We start from the raw sequence: 17717 nt of genomic DNA on the forward strand, positions 1-17717 counted from the left end.
TCATTAATGTAATGTGGAACATGGATACCTTTTCTCTTTGATGGATTGTACAAAATAAGACATACTAAACTTCGGGTTAATATAATCAGTAAGCATCTCACCATTCTCTGAACCCAGAACCTCTCCTTTTAGACTAGACAGAGTCTAAAAAATTAAGGATAGAGAGAGGTGAGGGAAAGAATGTTACTTTCCTTATATCCAAAAGTCCATGGACACCATGAAACAAGGTACATCAAATATTTATTAAATAAATACCTTCTACCACTGTTCTAGTCATTTGGAACCCATTCATACTCTTGCAAAGATCACGGTCTCCAAAAAGGAGTCATCACTTCCAGTCAAGATGGCAGCATAGGTAAACAACACTCATTTTCTTGCACAACCACATCACAATTACAACTTAGATAAAGAACAACCATCACTCAGAACCATCAGAGATCAAGTTGAATGGATGTCCAACAACTACAGAACTAAAGAAACCACATCCATCCAGACTGGTAGAAGGGATGGAGACATGGAGATGTGGAAAGGGCTGTTCCTACACCCACATAGGTGGATAAAAATTCAGGAGGGATATCTTGGGAGCAAGGGGTTCGAGCCCTACACCAGGCTGCCCAAACCCAGGATTCCAGAGCCAGGAATATAAGACCCCATAACATCTAGGTGCAAAAAGCAGAGGGGATTGAGTTGGTGCAAGAAACTGCAGGATCCCCAGCAGTTCCTCTTAAAGAATTCACACACAAACTTACTCAGACTCACTCCCTCTGCGCTCCAACACAGGGGTAGTAGCTTGAAAGGTACCAGTGGCATATGGGAAGAAACTGAATTGTCTGGCATCAAGGTGAGAGCTGGGAGACAGCTTTCTCCCAGACAGAAAGGTGGGCAGAGGCCATTGCCCCTTTTCTGAACCTTTCCCCCGACAGAGCCACAGAGCTGGCAGGCAGGTGCCATTTCTGAGACTCCAACAACCTAACCTGGCTCACAATGTGTGCCCAACCACCACAGAGATCAGCTGAGGCTCTATTCCACCCAATGTAAAGCTGTTAACAGTGACTTTTCCATATGAATGGCTGGTCTTGGCTCATGTTTTAACACTTCCTAAATCCTCTCAAATAAGCAACAGCCAGCCTCAGTGAGCCTTCAGCCTCCATACCTCTTGCTAAGTGGCCTCAGGCCTAGCACTGGCAGCAGCCAGTCTAGATTCACAGCTTGGCTTCACCTGGGAATCTCCAAGCCCAGCACAAGTAGCAGCCATCTCAGATTCCTTTATAACTCAGGCAGGGTGCCCCAGGCAAAACACAGGTTGGGGCTGACCTTGACCTGCACCATCTGGGAAACCCCAGGGCCTGTACATCCAGTGGACTGCTACAGACCATGTCAGAAAACCACGACCCTGCCCCTATACAGCTAATCCTCCATAGAGGACAGAGGTTGGAGGTCAGTGGTCACAGCCAAACCTTGCAGCTGACTGGCCTGGGTAAACTCCTCCTATTGATCTTCCAACAACAACCAAGGTTCAACTACAAGAGGAGGGTGTTCACAGCCCACATGGAGGGCCGAGCTTGAGTACCCAGGCTCAGTAATGGGGAGACTCAGCCACTGGACCCAATAGGACATCTACTACATTAGACCATGCTGGCAGCTCTACCTAATACATAGAAACAAACACAGAGAGGCTGCCAAAATGAGGAGACAAAGAAACATGGACCGTATGAAAGAACAGATCAAAACTCTAGAAAAAGAACTAAACAAAATGGAAATAAGCAATCTATCAGATGCAGAGTTCAAATCACTACTTATAAGGATGCTCAAGGAACTCAGTGAGGATCTCAACAGCATAAAAAAGATCCAGTCAGAAACAAAAGATACACTAATTAAAATAAAGAACAATTTAAATAGAATCAACAGTAGAATGGATGAAGCTGAGAATCAAATCAATGATCTGGAACATAAGGAAGACAAGACAACCAATCATGCTGCGTCTCACTCCACAGCTAAGAAGGAATACAACTGCCTCAAAACTAGAGACAACCAGAAGTTCCAGAAAATGAAGCTGAATGAAAGTCCAACAAACAAAGATATAAAGAAGAAATATCCAGACAGGTAGGAAGGGCTGAGAGGACATGGTGGGGTGGCGGCAACGGTGGCGGCGGCAGCGGCAGGCTGGTGGTAATTGCAGTCACATGTTTTAAAAAGTTGGGAGGGACACCTGGGGAGTGCTCCCAGCACCAGACCAGACCGCACAGCTCACGGTTCCATTGCCGTGGAAAATAAAGCCTCATTGCTTCTGACTGTGCAAACCAGTGGGGGTTGGGGCGGAGGAAGAAAATGCCAGTCTCTTAGCAGAGTCCGCTTGTTTAAAGGGCCCCCACAATCCTAGAGCATCCGCAGAACCACCCACTCTGGGAACGACAACCAGGGCAACAGCTAGAGAGCCGCCAGTCCCATATGGAAGTGGGAGGAGTGCCTGGAAAAGGGCCAAGTGCTGAGCAAGCGGCATTGTTCCCTCTCAGACCCCTCCACCACATACAGCACCAAAATGTGGTGAAACAGGTCGCCCTGTACTAACGAATACCCAAGGCTTCGTTCCTTACAATATGACAGGTGCGACAGCTCTACCTAAAACACAGGCAAATGAATACAGGAGCCTGTCAAGATGAGGAGAGAGAGAAGTATGACCCAAAAGGGGGAATGGATCAAGGTTCCAGTGGGAGAACTAAATGATGAAGAGATAGTCAACCTCACAGACGAGGAGATAGCCAACCTAACAGATGAAGAGTTCAAAACACTGGTGATAAAGATGCTTACAAGCTTGACAGATATGCTTGAGTACGATAAATACATAAGGGAAGAAGTGAAGGCTATGCTAAATGAAACGAAGGAAAATTCACACAAAACCAATGGGAAGGGAAGGAAACAAGGGTTCAAATCAATGATTTGGAACATAAGGAAGAAAAAAACAGTCAACCAGTACAGAATGAGGAAATAAGAATTAAAAAAAACGAGGAGAGGCTTAGGAAACTCCAGGACAGCTTTAAACGTGCCATTATCCAAACCATAGGGGTGCCAGAAGGAGAAGAGAAAGAACAAGAAATTGAAAGCTTATGTGAGAAAATAATAAAAGAAAACTCACCAAATTTGGTGAAGGAAATAGATATACAAGTCCAGGAAGCACAGAGAGTCCCAAACAAGCTAGACCCAAAGAGGACCACATCAAAACACATCATAATTAAAATGCCAAAGGTTCAAGATAAAGAGACAATCTTAAAAGCAGCAAGAGAAAAGCAGGGAGTTACCTACAAAGGGGTACCTATAAGACTATCAGCTGACTTCTCAAGACACTTTGCAGGAAAGAAGTAACCAAGGTGATGAAAAGCAAGGGCATACTACCAAGATTACTCTATCCAGCAAAGCTATAATTTAGAATCGAAGGGCAGATAAAGTGCTTCCCAGACAAGGTAAAGCCGAAGGAGTTCATCAACACCAAGCCATTATTGTATGAAATGTCAAAGGGACTTACTTAAGAAAAAGAAGATCAAAACTATGAACACTAAAATGACAACAAACTCACAACTATCAATAACTGAATCAAAAAAATAAAAACAAAATCCAACTAAGCAAACCAGAATAGGAACAGAATCATAGGTATGGGGATCATTTGGAAGGTTATCAGCTGGGAGGGGGGAGGGGGAGAAATGGGGAAATGGTGCAAGGACTAAGAAGCATAATTGGTTGGTACAAAATAGACAGGGGGATATTAAGAATAATATAGGAAAGGGTGAAGCCAAAGAACTTATATGCATGACCCATGGACATGAGCTAGGGGCTGGAGATTGCGGGAGGGAGGGATGTTGCTGAGCAGAGGGGAGCAAAGGGAAAAGAAATTGGGACTACTGTAATAACATAACCAATAAAATATACTTAAAAAAAAAACAAAACCTACTACTTGAGAAATGTTAGTATCCAAGCTACTTAAACACTACGACCTGTGATAACAGCCAAGTCATTAGTACTCATGGGGATCTCTGTGTTCTTGTCTATAAAATAAAATGAGTAGACTGGACTAGTCCTTCTCTATTATTTTTACTGACTGACTCTCATTAATACCATAAAGGTATCAAGTGCAAATTCTTTGAAAAGTCCTATTTTATCTTAAAATTTTACTTTATTTTAAAATTCTACTGCATTATCTCTCTGTATTTTAATATATAGACAAACTTCCCACTTCCTCAATTCTGATGGTCCTGGAAGATGTGCGATGTATTCCCCATGACCCTCCCAGTATACTCTGTTCCTCCTTCCTCTAGTCCCCAGTATAAGTAATTTACAACAGAGCTTTCAAAATAATGAGCAGTACCTACACTAGGGGTCTCTGTTAAAAGGCTGCTTATTGTTATGGCAAGATTTTGACACACCTAGCCCATGGGTGGCAGCAGCATTCAGTCCTCCACCCATTTGCAGCCTTCTTTCTTAGGGTTAAACATTTTGTGGCCAGGGACCTGTCATGTTCACCACATATTCCCACTACCTGGCACAGTGCTATGTCCAGTCCCCAATTCAAGAAGGCCATCAAATTCAGAAACCTAGAAAGACTCTTGTATAACCTAGATATTCCAAATTCTTGTTTTATAGGCACTCATCTGTGCGTTTGTGTATGTAATTTTATCACATATATAGATCAATGTAACTACCACAATCAAGATACAGACATGTTCTATCACCACAAAGATCCTCTGTGCAAGCCCTTTATAGTCATGTTCTCCATCTCACAATTTTATCATTTCAAGAATGCTATATAAATGGCCATAGTACTGGAATGTTGTCTCATAGACCTAAAGGTTGTGGGTTTGATGCCTGTTCAGAGTACATGCCTAGGTTGCGTGTTCGACCCCTGGAAGGGGCATGTACGAGAGGCAAACGATCAATGTTTCCTTCTCTCTCCCTCTCCCACTCTCTCTCTCTAAAAACAATGAAAAAAAAAAATCCTTTGAAGATATTAAAAAATAAAAGCTATATAAATGGAATCATGGTATATAATCTTTTGATACTAATTTTTTTTAACTCAGCATGAGTCCTCTAAGATACATCCAAGCTGTTGAATATATCAATAGTTTACGCCTTCATTTCTGAATAGTTTCCTGTGGTAGGAATATACTGCAGTTTGTTAACCTCTTACCTATTGAAGGACATTTGAGCTGTCTCCAATTTGGGGCTATTACAAATAAATCTGTATACATTCCTGTGTAGACATAAGATTGCCATTCTCTGTGATAAATGTCCAGGAGTACAACGGCTGGGTAGTATAAGGTAAATCTATACTTAGTATTTTAAGAAACGGCTAAACTGCACTGGCCAGTGTGGCTCAGTTGGTTGGGCATTGTCCCATAAATTGAAGGGTCATGGGTTTGAGTTACAGCACTTGCCTGAGCTACAAGTTAGGTCCCCAGTTGGGGCACATGCAAGGGGCAACTGATCAATGTTTCTTTCTTACATCAATTTTTCTCTCCTCTCTCACTCCCTTCCTCTCTCTAAAAATAAATAAAATATTTAAAATGAATAAGCATGTCCTCAGGTGAGACCAAAAAGAAAGACAGAAAGAAAGACAGACAGAAAGAAAGAAAGAAAGAAAGAAAGAAAAGAGAAAGAAAAAGAAAGAAAGAAGGAAGGAAAGAAAAAGAAAGGAAGGAAGGAAGGAAAGAAAAAGAAAGGAAGGAAGGAAGGAAGGAAGGAAGGGAGGAAGGAAGGAACTGCCAAACTATTTTCCAAAGTGGCCACACCATTTTAGGTTTTGACTAGCTTTGCATAAGATCCAGTTTCTCTGCATTCTCAGATCCTTATATGAGTACTGGAGCACCATTATTTTAGCTGTTCCAGAAGATGTGTAGTGATATCTCACCACCAAGGTTTTAATTTGCATTTCCCTAGCAGTTAAGGATGTTTCCCTAATGGTTAATGACATTTTTCACATGCTATGTGCTTATCTGTCTTCTGTGTTTATAATCTTTTGCTCATTTCCTCATTAACTGTTTTTTTAACTGACCAATTTTGGAAGTTCTATATATATTCTAGCTATGACTTTTTTGTGGTTTATAAATATTTTCTCCCAGTCTGTCCTTGTCTTTTTATCCTCTTAACAAGGTCTTTAACAGACCATGAGTTTTTAATTTGGGTTTAGCCCAGTTTATTCATCTTTTTCTTTTTGGGATTGTGCTTTTGATGTCATGTTAAGAATAAGAACTCTTCACCTAGTGTTAGGTTCTTAATTTTCTATTTTCCTCTAAAACTTTTATACAGGGGTGGGCAAAAGTAGGTTTACAGTTGTGAGTACGTAAAACACATAATTTATTTTCTTGTATTAATATTTATTAATTACTGTATTATTTATTTGTACACTGTAAACCTACTTTCACTAATGCCTATACCTTACATTTTACATTTAAGTTTATGATCCACTTTAAGTTAATTTTTATGGTGTGAGGTTTAGGTTGATATTCATTTTCCCCCCTATAGATGTCCATATGCTCCAATGCCAACTGTTGAAAAGATTATCCTTCTTCCATTAAATTGCTTTGTACCGTTGTCAAAAATCAGTTCACTGTACTTGTGAGTCTATTTCTGGGTTCTCAATTTCACCAACTATGTTTCTATCCTCCTACCAATACCACATTGTCTCGATAACTATAGTCATACAGTGCAAATGACCCTTGAACAACGAAGGGCTTAGGGGTGTTGATTCTCCCACATGGTTGAAAACCTGCATATAATTTTTTTTTCTAATTCTTTTTCAATTACAGTTTACTTTCAATGTTATTTTGTATTAGTTTCAGGGGTACAGCACAGTGGTTATACAATCATATACTTTACAAAGTGTTCACCCTGATATTTCCAATACCTAACTAGAACCATACATCTCAATTCCTTCACTTTTTTCACCCATTGCATATAACTTTTGACTCCCCCAAAACCTAATTACTAATATCCTACTGTTGATCGAAAGCCATATTGATAACACAAACAATTGATCAACACATATTTTGATATTATGCTGTATTACAATAAGGTAGTCTAGAGAAAAGAAAATGCTGAGAAAAGCATAAGAAAAATATATTTACAATATTTATTAGAAAAAAATCATGTATAAGTGGTCTGTGCAGTTCAAACTTGTGTTGTTTCAGGGTCAACTGTAAGTCTTAAAATTGGGGATTGATTCCTCCTCACCTTATTCTTCTTTTTCAAAATTGTTTTAGCTATTTTATCTTAGTTCCTTTGCCTTTTCACATAAGTTTAAGAATAAGCTTGTTTACATCTACAAAAAAATCTTCCTGAAATTTTGATAGAAAATGTGTTAAACAGCTCTGGCTAGGGTGGCTCAGTGGACTGCATGCGAGTCTGCAAACCAAAGGGTCACCAGTTCTATTCCCAATCAGGGCACATGCCTGGGTTGTGGGCCAGGTCCCTGGCTGGGGGCGAGTGAGAGGCAACCACACATTGATGTTTCTTTCCTTCTTTCTCCCTCCTATCCCCTATCTCTAAAAATAAATAACTAAAATCTTTGGGGGTGGGGGTGGAGGAGGAATGGTAACACTAACCTTACTGTAGGCTCAATATGTGCCAGGAACTGTGGTAAATCAGTTCTCTCCAAGTAAAAAAAAAAAAAGTGTTAAATCTATAGATCTGCAGAGAACTGGCATCTTTATTATTATACTATGTTGAGTCTTCCAATCCATGAATATGATATGTCTTCCCATTTATTTAGATCTTCTTTGATTTCTTTTATTGTTTTTGATTTCTTTTATTAGTGTTTTGTTGTTTTCACCATATATATCCTATACATGCTTTGTAAGATTTATTCCAAAAGATTTAATTTTTTTTAGATAAATTATAAAATGGCACTGTGTTCTTTTTTCTTTTCTACAGTGTAAAATTTTTATATTTAGAATCAGCTAGCTGGAGTCAGTTTAAATGATCCCAATTTTGTTGATAACATCCAAAGCATCATAATCAGGAACTAGTAGAACATACATATATGCTTTCTTGTCTCTAACAGGCATGATCAGCGTGTTGACCTTTGCCATGTGAATGTCACAGAGCTTCTTCATAGCCTGTCTGATCTGGTGTTTGTTGGCCTTGACATCCACAATAAACACAAGTGCACTGTAGTCCTCTATCTTCTTCATGGCTGACTCAGCAGTCAGGGGGAACTTGATGACACAGTAGCCAAGCTCATTTCACCTGGGGGTGCTCTCCTGAGGATATTTAGGCCGCCTTCAGAGCCGCAGTGTCTCCAGCTTGTTGGTAGGTGGATGACATGGGGATCTGGGTGTGTGTGTGTGTGTGTGTGTGCGTGTGTGCACATGTGTGTGGCTGTGGACGTCTTTCAGCACTAATTTCTTTGCCTTCAAAGCCACTGCTTTAGCTTTGGCTTTGGAAAGGGCAGAGGCTTTATTCTTTGCTTCGAAATGGCACTGTATTTTTCATCTTGGTTTCCACCTGTTCTTTTGCTAGCATATAGAAAGATAATTAATGTTTATATGTTATCTCCAGACACCGAGTGTAACTCACTTATTAGTTCTAGGAGATTTTTTGGTCAATTCTTTGGGATTTCCTCTGTAGGCTATCATGTTATCTGCAAATATGGACAGTGTTACTTTTTCCTTTCAAATCTGTATGCCTTTTATTTCCTTTTCTTGCCTTCATGTGTGGGTTAAAATAATTTTAAATACATTTTTTTAAGTTTGTATTTTGAAATATTTCAAAACTAACGAAAATTCCAAGAAAAGTACAAAGAATCTTTTTCCCTAAATTATATCAGGAAGTTGCAAACGTGATACCTGATTATCTCTGAATATTTTTGTATTTTCTACAAATGAGTACTCAATCCTACTTAACTACAGTACAGCCATCAAAATCATAAAATTTACAGTGACACTTTATTAATCCAGACACCATTTAAGTTTCACCAATTGTTCTAATAATGTCCTTTAAACAAAAGGATCCAATACAGGATCACATGTTGCATTTAGATGTCATATTTCTTTAGTCTCTTTCAACCTGAAACCATTCCTCAGCCTTATCTGGGAAAGATTTTTATAACCTTTTAAAGAGCATCAATCTATATGAGTTGTCTGATATTTCCCCATGAATGAGTTCAGGTTTCCCATTTTTGCTCCATGCTCAGTGCATTCTATCGGTGGTTCAGGATTTCAATGTGATATGCCCCATTATTGGTCATGATTGCTGTAAAGTTCTATGTATGAAAATACATTTTTAAATGATATAATGACTATCTATTAGGAAAGGTATCATCATGGGACCTTTTAAAAAACACACTTTCCTGGGCCTATCTGGATTTAGTAAAAAGAGTCACCACCTCCATGACCTCCTCTACTGTGTGAGAATAACATGTATGTGAGAGTGGTAGTTGAGATGATATCTAGAGGAAGAGGACTTTGATTGAAGTTGGTCAGAGAGAAAAGATACCAAAAAGGGAATGACATATTTAAAGACACCGAGGTATCAAAAACTAGTCATGATGCAAGAACTCTTAAGTGATTTAGTTTTACCAAAAATGAATAATTTATAGGAAAATGGCTAGAAAAAAAACTTGAGGGATGTGTAAAGGATCAGTCTGCTAAAAACCTTGTACGATAATGCTAAACAACCTTAACTTTTCATAAAACCCGTGAAACACTGCTGGAGAAGGGAGTGGAAAACACACTTGCATTATAGAAAGATTACTCTGGATACTGAATGGAGAATGGATTGAAGTGGGTGGGAATAGAGTAGAAACAAAGAGACTAGTTAGAAGGCTGCCATAATAACCCAGGAAAGAAGTAGTATGGACCTATGGACCTAAAGAAGACAAAGGCAAACTTAGGAAAAGAAGCTCTGAGAATGGGTGACCAGCCAGAGAAGCAATAGCAAGATTTTAAGAACATTATGGAAGGAAGGCACGGCTAACAACGTCAAAGGTCAGAGGAATAAGTAAAGAAACCAGTTGGGGAGTCCCTCATTGCATCTGAAAACTGGAAAGCTATTAGTACTTAAGAATAAAAGTTCAAGTGGGGAGTCTGGGGAAGAACCTCAGGCTAAAGAATACATAGGTAATAAAGACGGGAAGAAACAGTATGGTGTATTCTTTCAAGATTCTGTTTGTTCATATGTTATATGCATGCACTTGCAAGTACATATATCCATGTAGGCAATAAAGTGGAGTCTGAGGTGAGTGAGATATGAGGGTTGATAGAAAAAAACTGAAACACATTTAAATAATAATGGAAAAGAGTTTACAGAGAAAGAGGCTAAAGACCTGAAGAGTGGTGATAACAGAAAGTAAGGTCCATGAGAAGGAAAAGAGGAACTGGGATACAAACCTAAAACAGGAGGGGCAAAGACTTTTCTCCTGAGATTTCAGCAAAAGATGAGTGCAAACAGAAATAAGTTTCCAGGCGGCAGAACATGAATTTGAAGAGTTATTTTCTAATTTAAACTTTTTTCCGCAGAATTGAAGGCAAGATCATATTTTGAGTGATGAGAGGGAGAGGGTGGAGTCTGAGTGATGGTTAATTCAGGGAAGGTCCAGAGTAAATGGCAGTGGGATTAGCAAGGACAGCAAGGCACACTAGGCCCAGTTAATACAGGAGTATATCCAAGGCACACACACCGTAGCCCAAAGGTTAGAGAAGTTAAATGCTGATTAGTCCAAGGTTGGGGTCTCACAGGGTGGGTAGAATTAAAGATCCACAGAAATTATTTTTTAATATATAAAAACAGTAAGAAAGTTACTAAATAATAAGTAGGGTACGGAAGAAATACACTACAATAAAGGAAAAAGGTCAAAGAACTAAAGATCTTATGAAGTCAAAGAGCTAGAAAGACAGAAAGTAGCCCTCAAGGCAGCAGTTGGTGTAATATTTCAGGGCGAAGATGACTTAAGATTGAGGGCTGAACAGGTGGAGAACAATAAGACTATCATGTCATATGGCTCTTTCCCAGAGACATGATGTCACCCAGAATGAAAAAGGTACTGGGAAAAGAGGAGGACAACAAGAAAGACAGTAAATGGCATCCCTGACACACCTTCTGTAAATGTGTGAGAAGAGGCTATGAGACAGGAACTAACTATGAAGTCAGGAGAGGATAGATATAATAGCAGTAATGTGACATGTCTGGGCAGCAAGAGCCTTGGAGGAAATAATTTTAATTTGCAAGTTGAAAAGTAATGGCTTAGACTAGGAAACTCTGTGGTTATGTGGGAAGCAAGAACGAGCAGCCCCCACCTGAGAGACAGAAAGATAGTTTACTAAGGCGAGAGGCAGGTTTCGACTAGCATGAACTGGGTAGAGGATTCACTGCCTGCCATGCTCACAGCAGTGTGTAGCTCCAGGGGACATAGTGGAATAAAAGCAGCAGGGGAGGCCATGTGGCCGGAGGAGGCACCCAGCATCATCTCCTCAAAGAAAGAAATGTCTCTTCCTAATACTAGGTACAAACACGAGGTGAATGGCTCTCTTCCTAAAAAGGCATACATACAGGAAGAAGAGTCTGAGCTAATGGAGGCAGGGTTGATAAGTATAAAGTAAAACAGGTCTCCTTGCAACCTTCAACTGGAGATGTCCAACAGGCAGTTGGATATATAAATCTAATGCTTAGGAGAAAAATCACAAGAATTTTATTGACTTGTATACTTTAGAGTAATTTAAATTGCAAATGTTTTACTTAAAAACAATGTCTCAGTTACAATTTTTAAAAATTCTTCCATTTAGATCAATTTGATAAAACTAATGAGGGGATTCAAATCTAGCTTATCACAACCAATGATTGCAATTATAATAGATAAATAAAAATTAAAGGCAACATGGGACATGGGGGGAGGAAGGTGGCTGTGGTTGCACAAAGGTGGCAAGTGGGACCTCTGATGGAACTGTTCCTCTGGTCTATATTTGGACTAGGGTGGAGATCACATGGATCTACACATGTGATATAACTGCACAGAACTAACGACATGCACAAATGAGTGCATGTAAAACTGGATGGGTTGTTTTAATGTCAATGTCCTGGTTGTACTATTTTACTACAGTTATGCAACATGTTACCACTGGGGGAAATTGGATGAAGAGTATACAGAATCTGAGTATTACTTCTTACAACTGAATGAAAATTTACAATTATCAAAATAAGAAGTTTTACTTTCTAATTAAAAGCAACAAAGCAAGGTGTACAACTGAAAAATATTGTCTTCAAAACTCATAGTAAACTCAAGAGAATTGGTCTCCAGCTCAGTGATTCTCAACCAGAAATCTGGAGAGGGTAAAGGAGTACCTAAATGTCAGAACTACTGCCTTTACCCCCATTCCCTGAACATACACTCACACCAGAACAGTTGTTAGTGAGCCACAGGTTCTGGAGGAAAACTGTCAAATCTTCAAGTGTGCTGACACTGAAGAAGAGTGGAAAACTACTCTCCCCCAGCTACGTTACAAACACATCTAACTGGCAAGGGAAAAACATGTAAGAGAAACATAATATATAATGAGAAAATTTATAATTAACATAAAGATAAACATTCTGTTCATATAAAAATAAACATATCCCCTTGCCCCCAGTATCTGATAGATTTTCAGTGGTATACCCATACCCACCAAGAAGGAATACATCATCTATAAAGGTATACAATCTATGGCCTTGAGTAGAGTGAGTATACTAAGCCTATGTAGGAGGCCTTGGCACACTAACACCAAACCCTTGCCTACTAGAGGAAGGGACTAAAACACAAATAAGCTGAAACTAAAATGCAAAAGATTCTATTTATTTATTTATTTATTAATATGCTTTATTGATTATGCTGTTATAGTTGTCCCAATTTCTTTTGTCTTTGTTCCCCTCCACCCAATGACACCTCTCTCCCCAGTTGTCCCCCGCCTTAGTCCATGCCCATTGGTTGTACATATAGTTCTCAACATTTTCCTGACAACTCCACTCCCTCCTACTATGCTTCTTAATTCCTGTAGCACCTCCCTCCCTTCCCCCCCTTCCCCCTCCCTACTGACCTGCCCCCCCCAATGTTCCCCATACCTATAATTCTTTTCCCACTCTCGTTGCCTACTTAGTTTGCCTTTGTTTCGATTCCCTAGCTTCTGTTGTTGGTTGTTGTGATACAGTTTTCATTTTAATGTTCATAGTTTTGATCCTCTTTCTCCTAAACAAGTTCCTTTAACATTTCATATAACAGTGTTTTGGATCTGATGAACCCCTTCAGTTTTACTTTGTCCTGGAAGCGCTTTCTCTGCCCTTCTATTCTGAATGACAGCTTTGCTGGATAGAGTAATCGTGGTTGTAGGTTTTTGCTTTTCACTACTTTGAACATTTCTTGCCAGTCCCTTCTTGCCTGCAGTTTCTTTTGAGAAATCAGCTTATAAACTTATTGGGACCCCTTTGTACATAATTCTCTTCTTCCCTTTGTACATAATTCTCTTCTTCTCTCTTGCTGCTTTTAAGATTCTCTCTTTATCTTTAATTTTTAACATTTTGATTATAATGTGTCTTGGTGTGGTTCTCCCTGGGTCCAGTTTTTTTGGAACTCTCTGTGCTTCCTGGACCTGTAAGTCTATTTCTTTCCCCAAGTTAGGGAAGTCCTGCTTCATTATTTTTTCACATAATTTTTCAATTTCGAGATTTTCTTCTTCAACTTCTGGCAATCCTATGATTAGGATGTTGGCCCACTTATAGCTGTCCGATAAGTTTCTGAGCCTCTCCTCATTTTCCTTTTTGTTTCCTCTTTCTGCACTGATTGATAGTTTGTTTCTTCCCTATGTTACAATTTGTTGATTTGATCTCTGATTTTCTTTCCCTCACCACTAGTTTCATATGTGTTTTTGTTCATTTCAGCAGGACTAGCCTTCATTCCTTCCCTGTCTTGTTTAAGATCTGCTGTTATGTCTGTAAGCTATTTTATAACCAAAGCTCTGAACTGAGCCTCAGAAAGTTTATCTATCTGCTGGTCCGTTACATCATGTATTTGCTGTATGGTCAGCTGCGTCACCAGGATCTCTATCATGATCTGTGCCATTCTGACAGTTTTGTATTTAGCTTTGCTTCCTGGAAAGGGCTGTCACACCTCCTATGTTATAGGGGGCAGAGCCCCATGCATTCGTCACAACCGGGCGACCCTTCTCACCATGCTGTGGCGTTTCCTGTGGGGATGGGGGTCCAAGATGGGTTTCTGCCCTTCACACTCCGCTGAGAGACCGAGAGCCTCCTCCTCCACCCCTACCCCCTCCAGGCCTCACAGTCCAAAGCAATGGAGGTCTGCCTTTCCCTGCTTTGGAATCGCAAGCTGACAGGTCTGGTCTGCAGCTAGGGGTGCTCCCCAGGCACTTCTCACCTCCCCTTAAATATAGATATCTGTGCTTACAGCCATCCCGCCGCCATTGCCGCTGCTGATGCTGCTGACAGCACAGCTTGACCTCCTGCCCCAGCTTCACCCTTCCTACCCGTCTGGACAAGCACCACTTCTTTTTGAGTTCATATGTTGGACTTCCATTTATTTTCAGGAACTTCTGGTTATTTATGGTTTTGCGATAGTTGTACTCCTTCTTAGTTGTGGAGGGAGATGGAGCATGTCAGTCTGACCTCCATCTTGGCCGGAAGTCTCCTGTGTGCGTTGTCCTCAGTTTATTTTTTAAAGTCCCTACTAACAAGCAGCCCTAAAACAGAATAGTTAAGTCTGACCCACTAAAATCAAACATGGAGAAACATTTTGGAGTGGTAAGACAACTAATTTAATATCTGAGCAAGTGGTATCAATCAGAACAAAAAATAACCTAATGATGAACATATTTCTAAAACCCTGGTATTACAATTGTTCACAAAGTTGTGGGTGTTCGTGTATGTGTATTTATCAGAATCTAAATGATGACCCATGGGGGACTGTTAGGTGAAAGAATGGCATATCAAAAGTCTCTACGGGAGCCATTGAAAAGACTGTGTTTATGATAGGAAAATGTTTAAGTACAAAAAGAGCTATGATTAGTATGTGAAAGATTATAATTGTGAATTTAAGAGAATATACATATGTTTATACAGAAAAAAATCAAAATAATATAAACCTAAAAGGTTTTATTTTTAGACTGTGAAGTTTTTCCTTCATACATTTCTGTGTTTTAAAAGTTTTCTATAGTAAGTACATACTACTTTAGTACTTTGGGGGGAAAGAAACAAACTACACCAATTAATATTTTAAGTAATACTAATAAAGTCTATGGAATAATACGAGAAGAAAGTATGTATATATGAACACACACACACATAAAATTACAATTATTTTAAAGAAAGGAAAATTATGCATAAGAAAAAAGATTGGTAGAATATACATCAAAATAATGGTGGTTGTGTGGATGAAATAATTATAGGCAATTTTCTTCCTTGTAATATTCTATGCCTTGAATGTGTATTGTGTTAATATTTAAAAAAATCACTGTATTTATCAACTCTGACCCCAAACCTTCTTTTTCACAGTATCCTGCCTCCTGAAACAAACCAACAAACATAAATATGCACACAAACCAACAGGTACTTACATGGGCTTACATCTCTGTATCTGTTTCGATTTCTGTTTTCTGGAAACTTGGCCACTCTATGAGGATAGTCATGGGATTCATTGCGAATTTCCTTAAAATAAACAAAAAAAATTTTAATATGCCTCTTAAATTTTATATAGCAAAACAAATACTTTCCTAACCAGTATAAAATAACATTTATTGAACACTTATGATATGCTAAGTACTGTGCAAAGCCCACTATCTACATTATCTCATTCAATTCTCACAAAATTATATGTGCGGGATGACAGTCTTAAACAACCTGCCAAAGGTCACAAAGCTAATAAGTGGCAGACTCCAGGACTGAACCAAAGTCTATCACAAGTCTTTGCTCTTGATATGTTTATTTACTGTCACACTATATTCAACATTTACAAGGCAACATTAAACACTGTATGTCACACAGAATTAATGCAATGAAGGTATCTAAGATTACATCATACTCAAATTTCTGACTAAATTTTCTTGGTAACATCTACCTATATTTCAGAGTTTCTTTCTTAAAATTTTAATCTATTCATCTTTATGCCACATAACTTTTACTTGAAGTCCAGAAATATCCTCAAATTATATATTTTTAAAAGTATATTATATTATTACAGTAATTTCAATTTTTTCCCCTTTGCTCCCCTCTGCCCAGTACCCCACTTCCCTCCAGCAACCCCACCCTCCTTAGTTCATGTCCATGGGTTGTGCATATAAGTTCTTTGGCTTCACTCTTTCCTATATTATTCTTATCATCCCCCTGTCTATTTTGTAACAACCAATTACGCTTCTTAGTCCCTGCACCATTTCCCCATTTCTCCTCCTCCCCACTACCAGCTGATAACCCTCCAAATGATCCCCACACCTATGATTCTGTTCCTATTCTGTTTTGCTTAGTGGAATTTTGTTATTTTTTATTTTTTTTATAATTGTTTATATGTTATTTATTTACTTGTTTGTTTGTTTGTTTGTTTATTAGAGAGAGGGTAAAGGAGAAAGAGAAGGAGAGAAATATCACAGTATGGTTGCCTCTCACACGCCCCCAGTTGGCAACCTAACGTGCCACCTAGTAATGTACCCTGACTGGGAATCGAACCAGCAACACTTGGTTTGTTTTTATTTTTAGATTCAGTTGCTGATAGTTGTGAGTTTGTTGTCATTTTAGTGTTCATAGTTTTGATCTTCTTTTTCTGAAGTAAGTCCCTTTAACATTTCATATAATAATGGCTTGGTGATGAACTCCTTTAGCTTTACCTTGTCTGGAAAGCACTTCATCTGTGCTTCCATTCTAAATGATAGCTTTGCTGGATAGAGTAGTCTTGGTTGCAGGTTGCTTTTCATCACATTGAATACTTCCTGTCGGCCCCTTCCTGCCTGCAAAGTGTCCTCTGAGAAATCAGCTGATAGTCCTATAGGCAGCCCCCTGTAGGCAACTCTCCACGTCTCTCTTGCTGTTCCCAGGACTCTTGTCTTTATCTTTCACCGTTGGCATCTCAGTCATGACGAGTCCTGGTGTGGTGCCCTCTGGGTACAGCTCACCTGGGACCCTCCGTGCTTCCCAGACCTGCATATCTATCTCCTTCACAAAATTTGGGAAGTTTTCTTCATTTTTTTAAATTCTTGCTTCTTCATTCTGCACTGGTTGACTGTTTTTTTCTTCCTTACGTTCCAAATCATTGATTTGAACCCCGGTTTCCTTCCCTTCACCATTGGTTTTGTGTGGATTTTCCTTCGTTTCACTTAGCATAGCCTTCACTACTTCTCTTATGCGTTTGCCGTATTCAAGCATATCTGTCAAGCCTGTAGTCATCTTTATTACCAGTGTTTTGAATTCTGGAACTGTTAGGTTGTCTACCTCCTCATCTGTTAGGTTGGCTATCTCCTCATCGCTTAGTTCTCCCACTGGCACCTTGATCCACTTCCCCTTTTGGGTCATAGTTCTCTTGTCTCCTCATTCTGACAGGCTCCTGTGTTTGTTTGCCTCCACGTCCCAGGTAGAACTGTTGCTCCTGTTATAAGGGGCAGAGCCTTAGGGATTTGTCAGTACAGGGCGACCTGTTTCACCACGTTGTGGTGCTGTATGTGGGAGAGGGGTCTGAGAGGGAACAATGCCTCCTGCCCAGCACTCGCCCC

The 17717-nt window shown here is 39.4% G+C and overlaps 1 protein-coding gene across 4 annotated transcripts in view; it reads right to left on the minus strand.

The window, feature by feature from the left end:
- Positions 1–17717, minus strand: part of PTPN2 (protein tyrosine phosphatase non-receptor type 2) — a 137034-nt gene that overhangs the window by 70240 nt on the left and 49077 nt on the right. For all 4 annotated transcript variants that reach the window (XR_016512732.1, XM_090285852.1, XM_090285853.1 and 1 more), the window contains exon 2: positions 15579–15669. Coding sequence is in view for 3 of the 4 variants with exons in the window: in XM_090285852.1 (XP_090141978.1) it covers positions 15579–15669 (91 nt within the window). In the remaining variant the exon portion in view is untranslated. The remainder of the gene's footprint in view (positions 1–15578; positions 15670–17717) is intronic.

This window comes from Furipterus horrens, unplaced genomic scaffold (genome assembly GCF_987537825.1).
Source record: "Furipterus horrens unplaced genomic scaffold, mFurHor1.1.pri manual_scaffold_8, whole genome shotgun sequence".
Lineage (NCBI taxonomy): Eukaryota > Metazoa > Chordata > Mammalia > Chiroptera > Furipteridae > Furipterus > Furipterus horrens.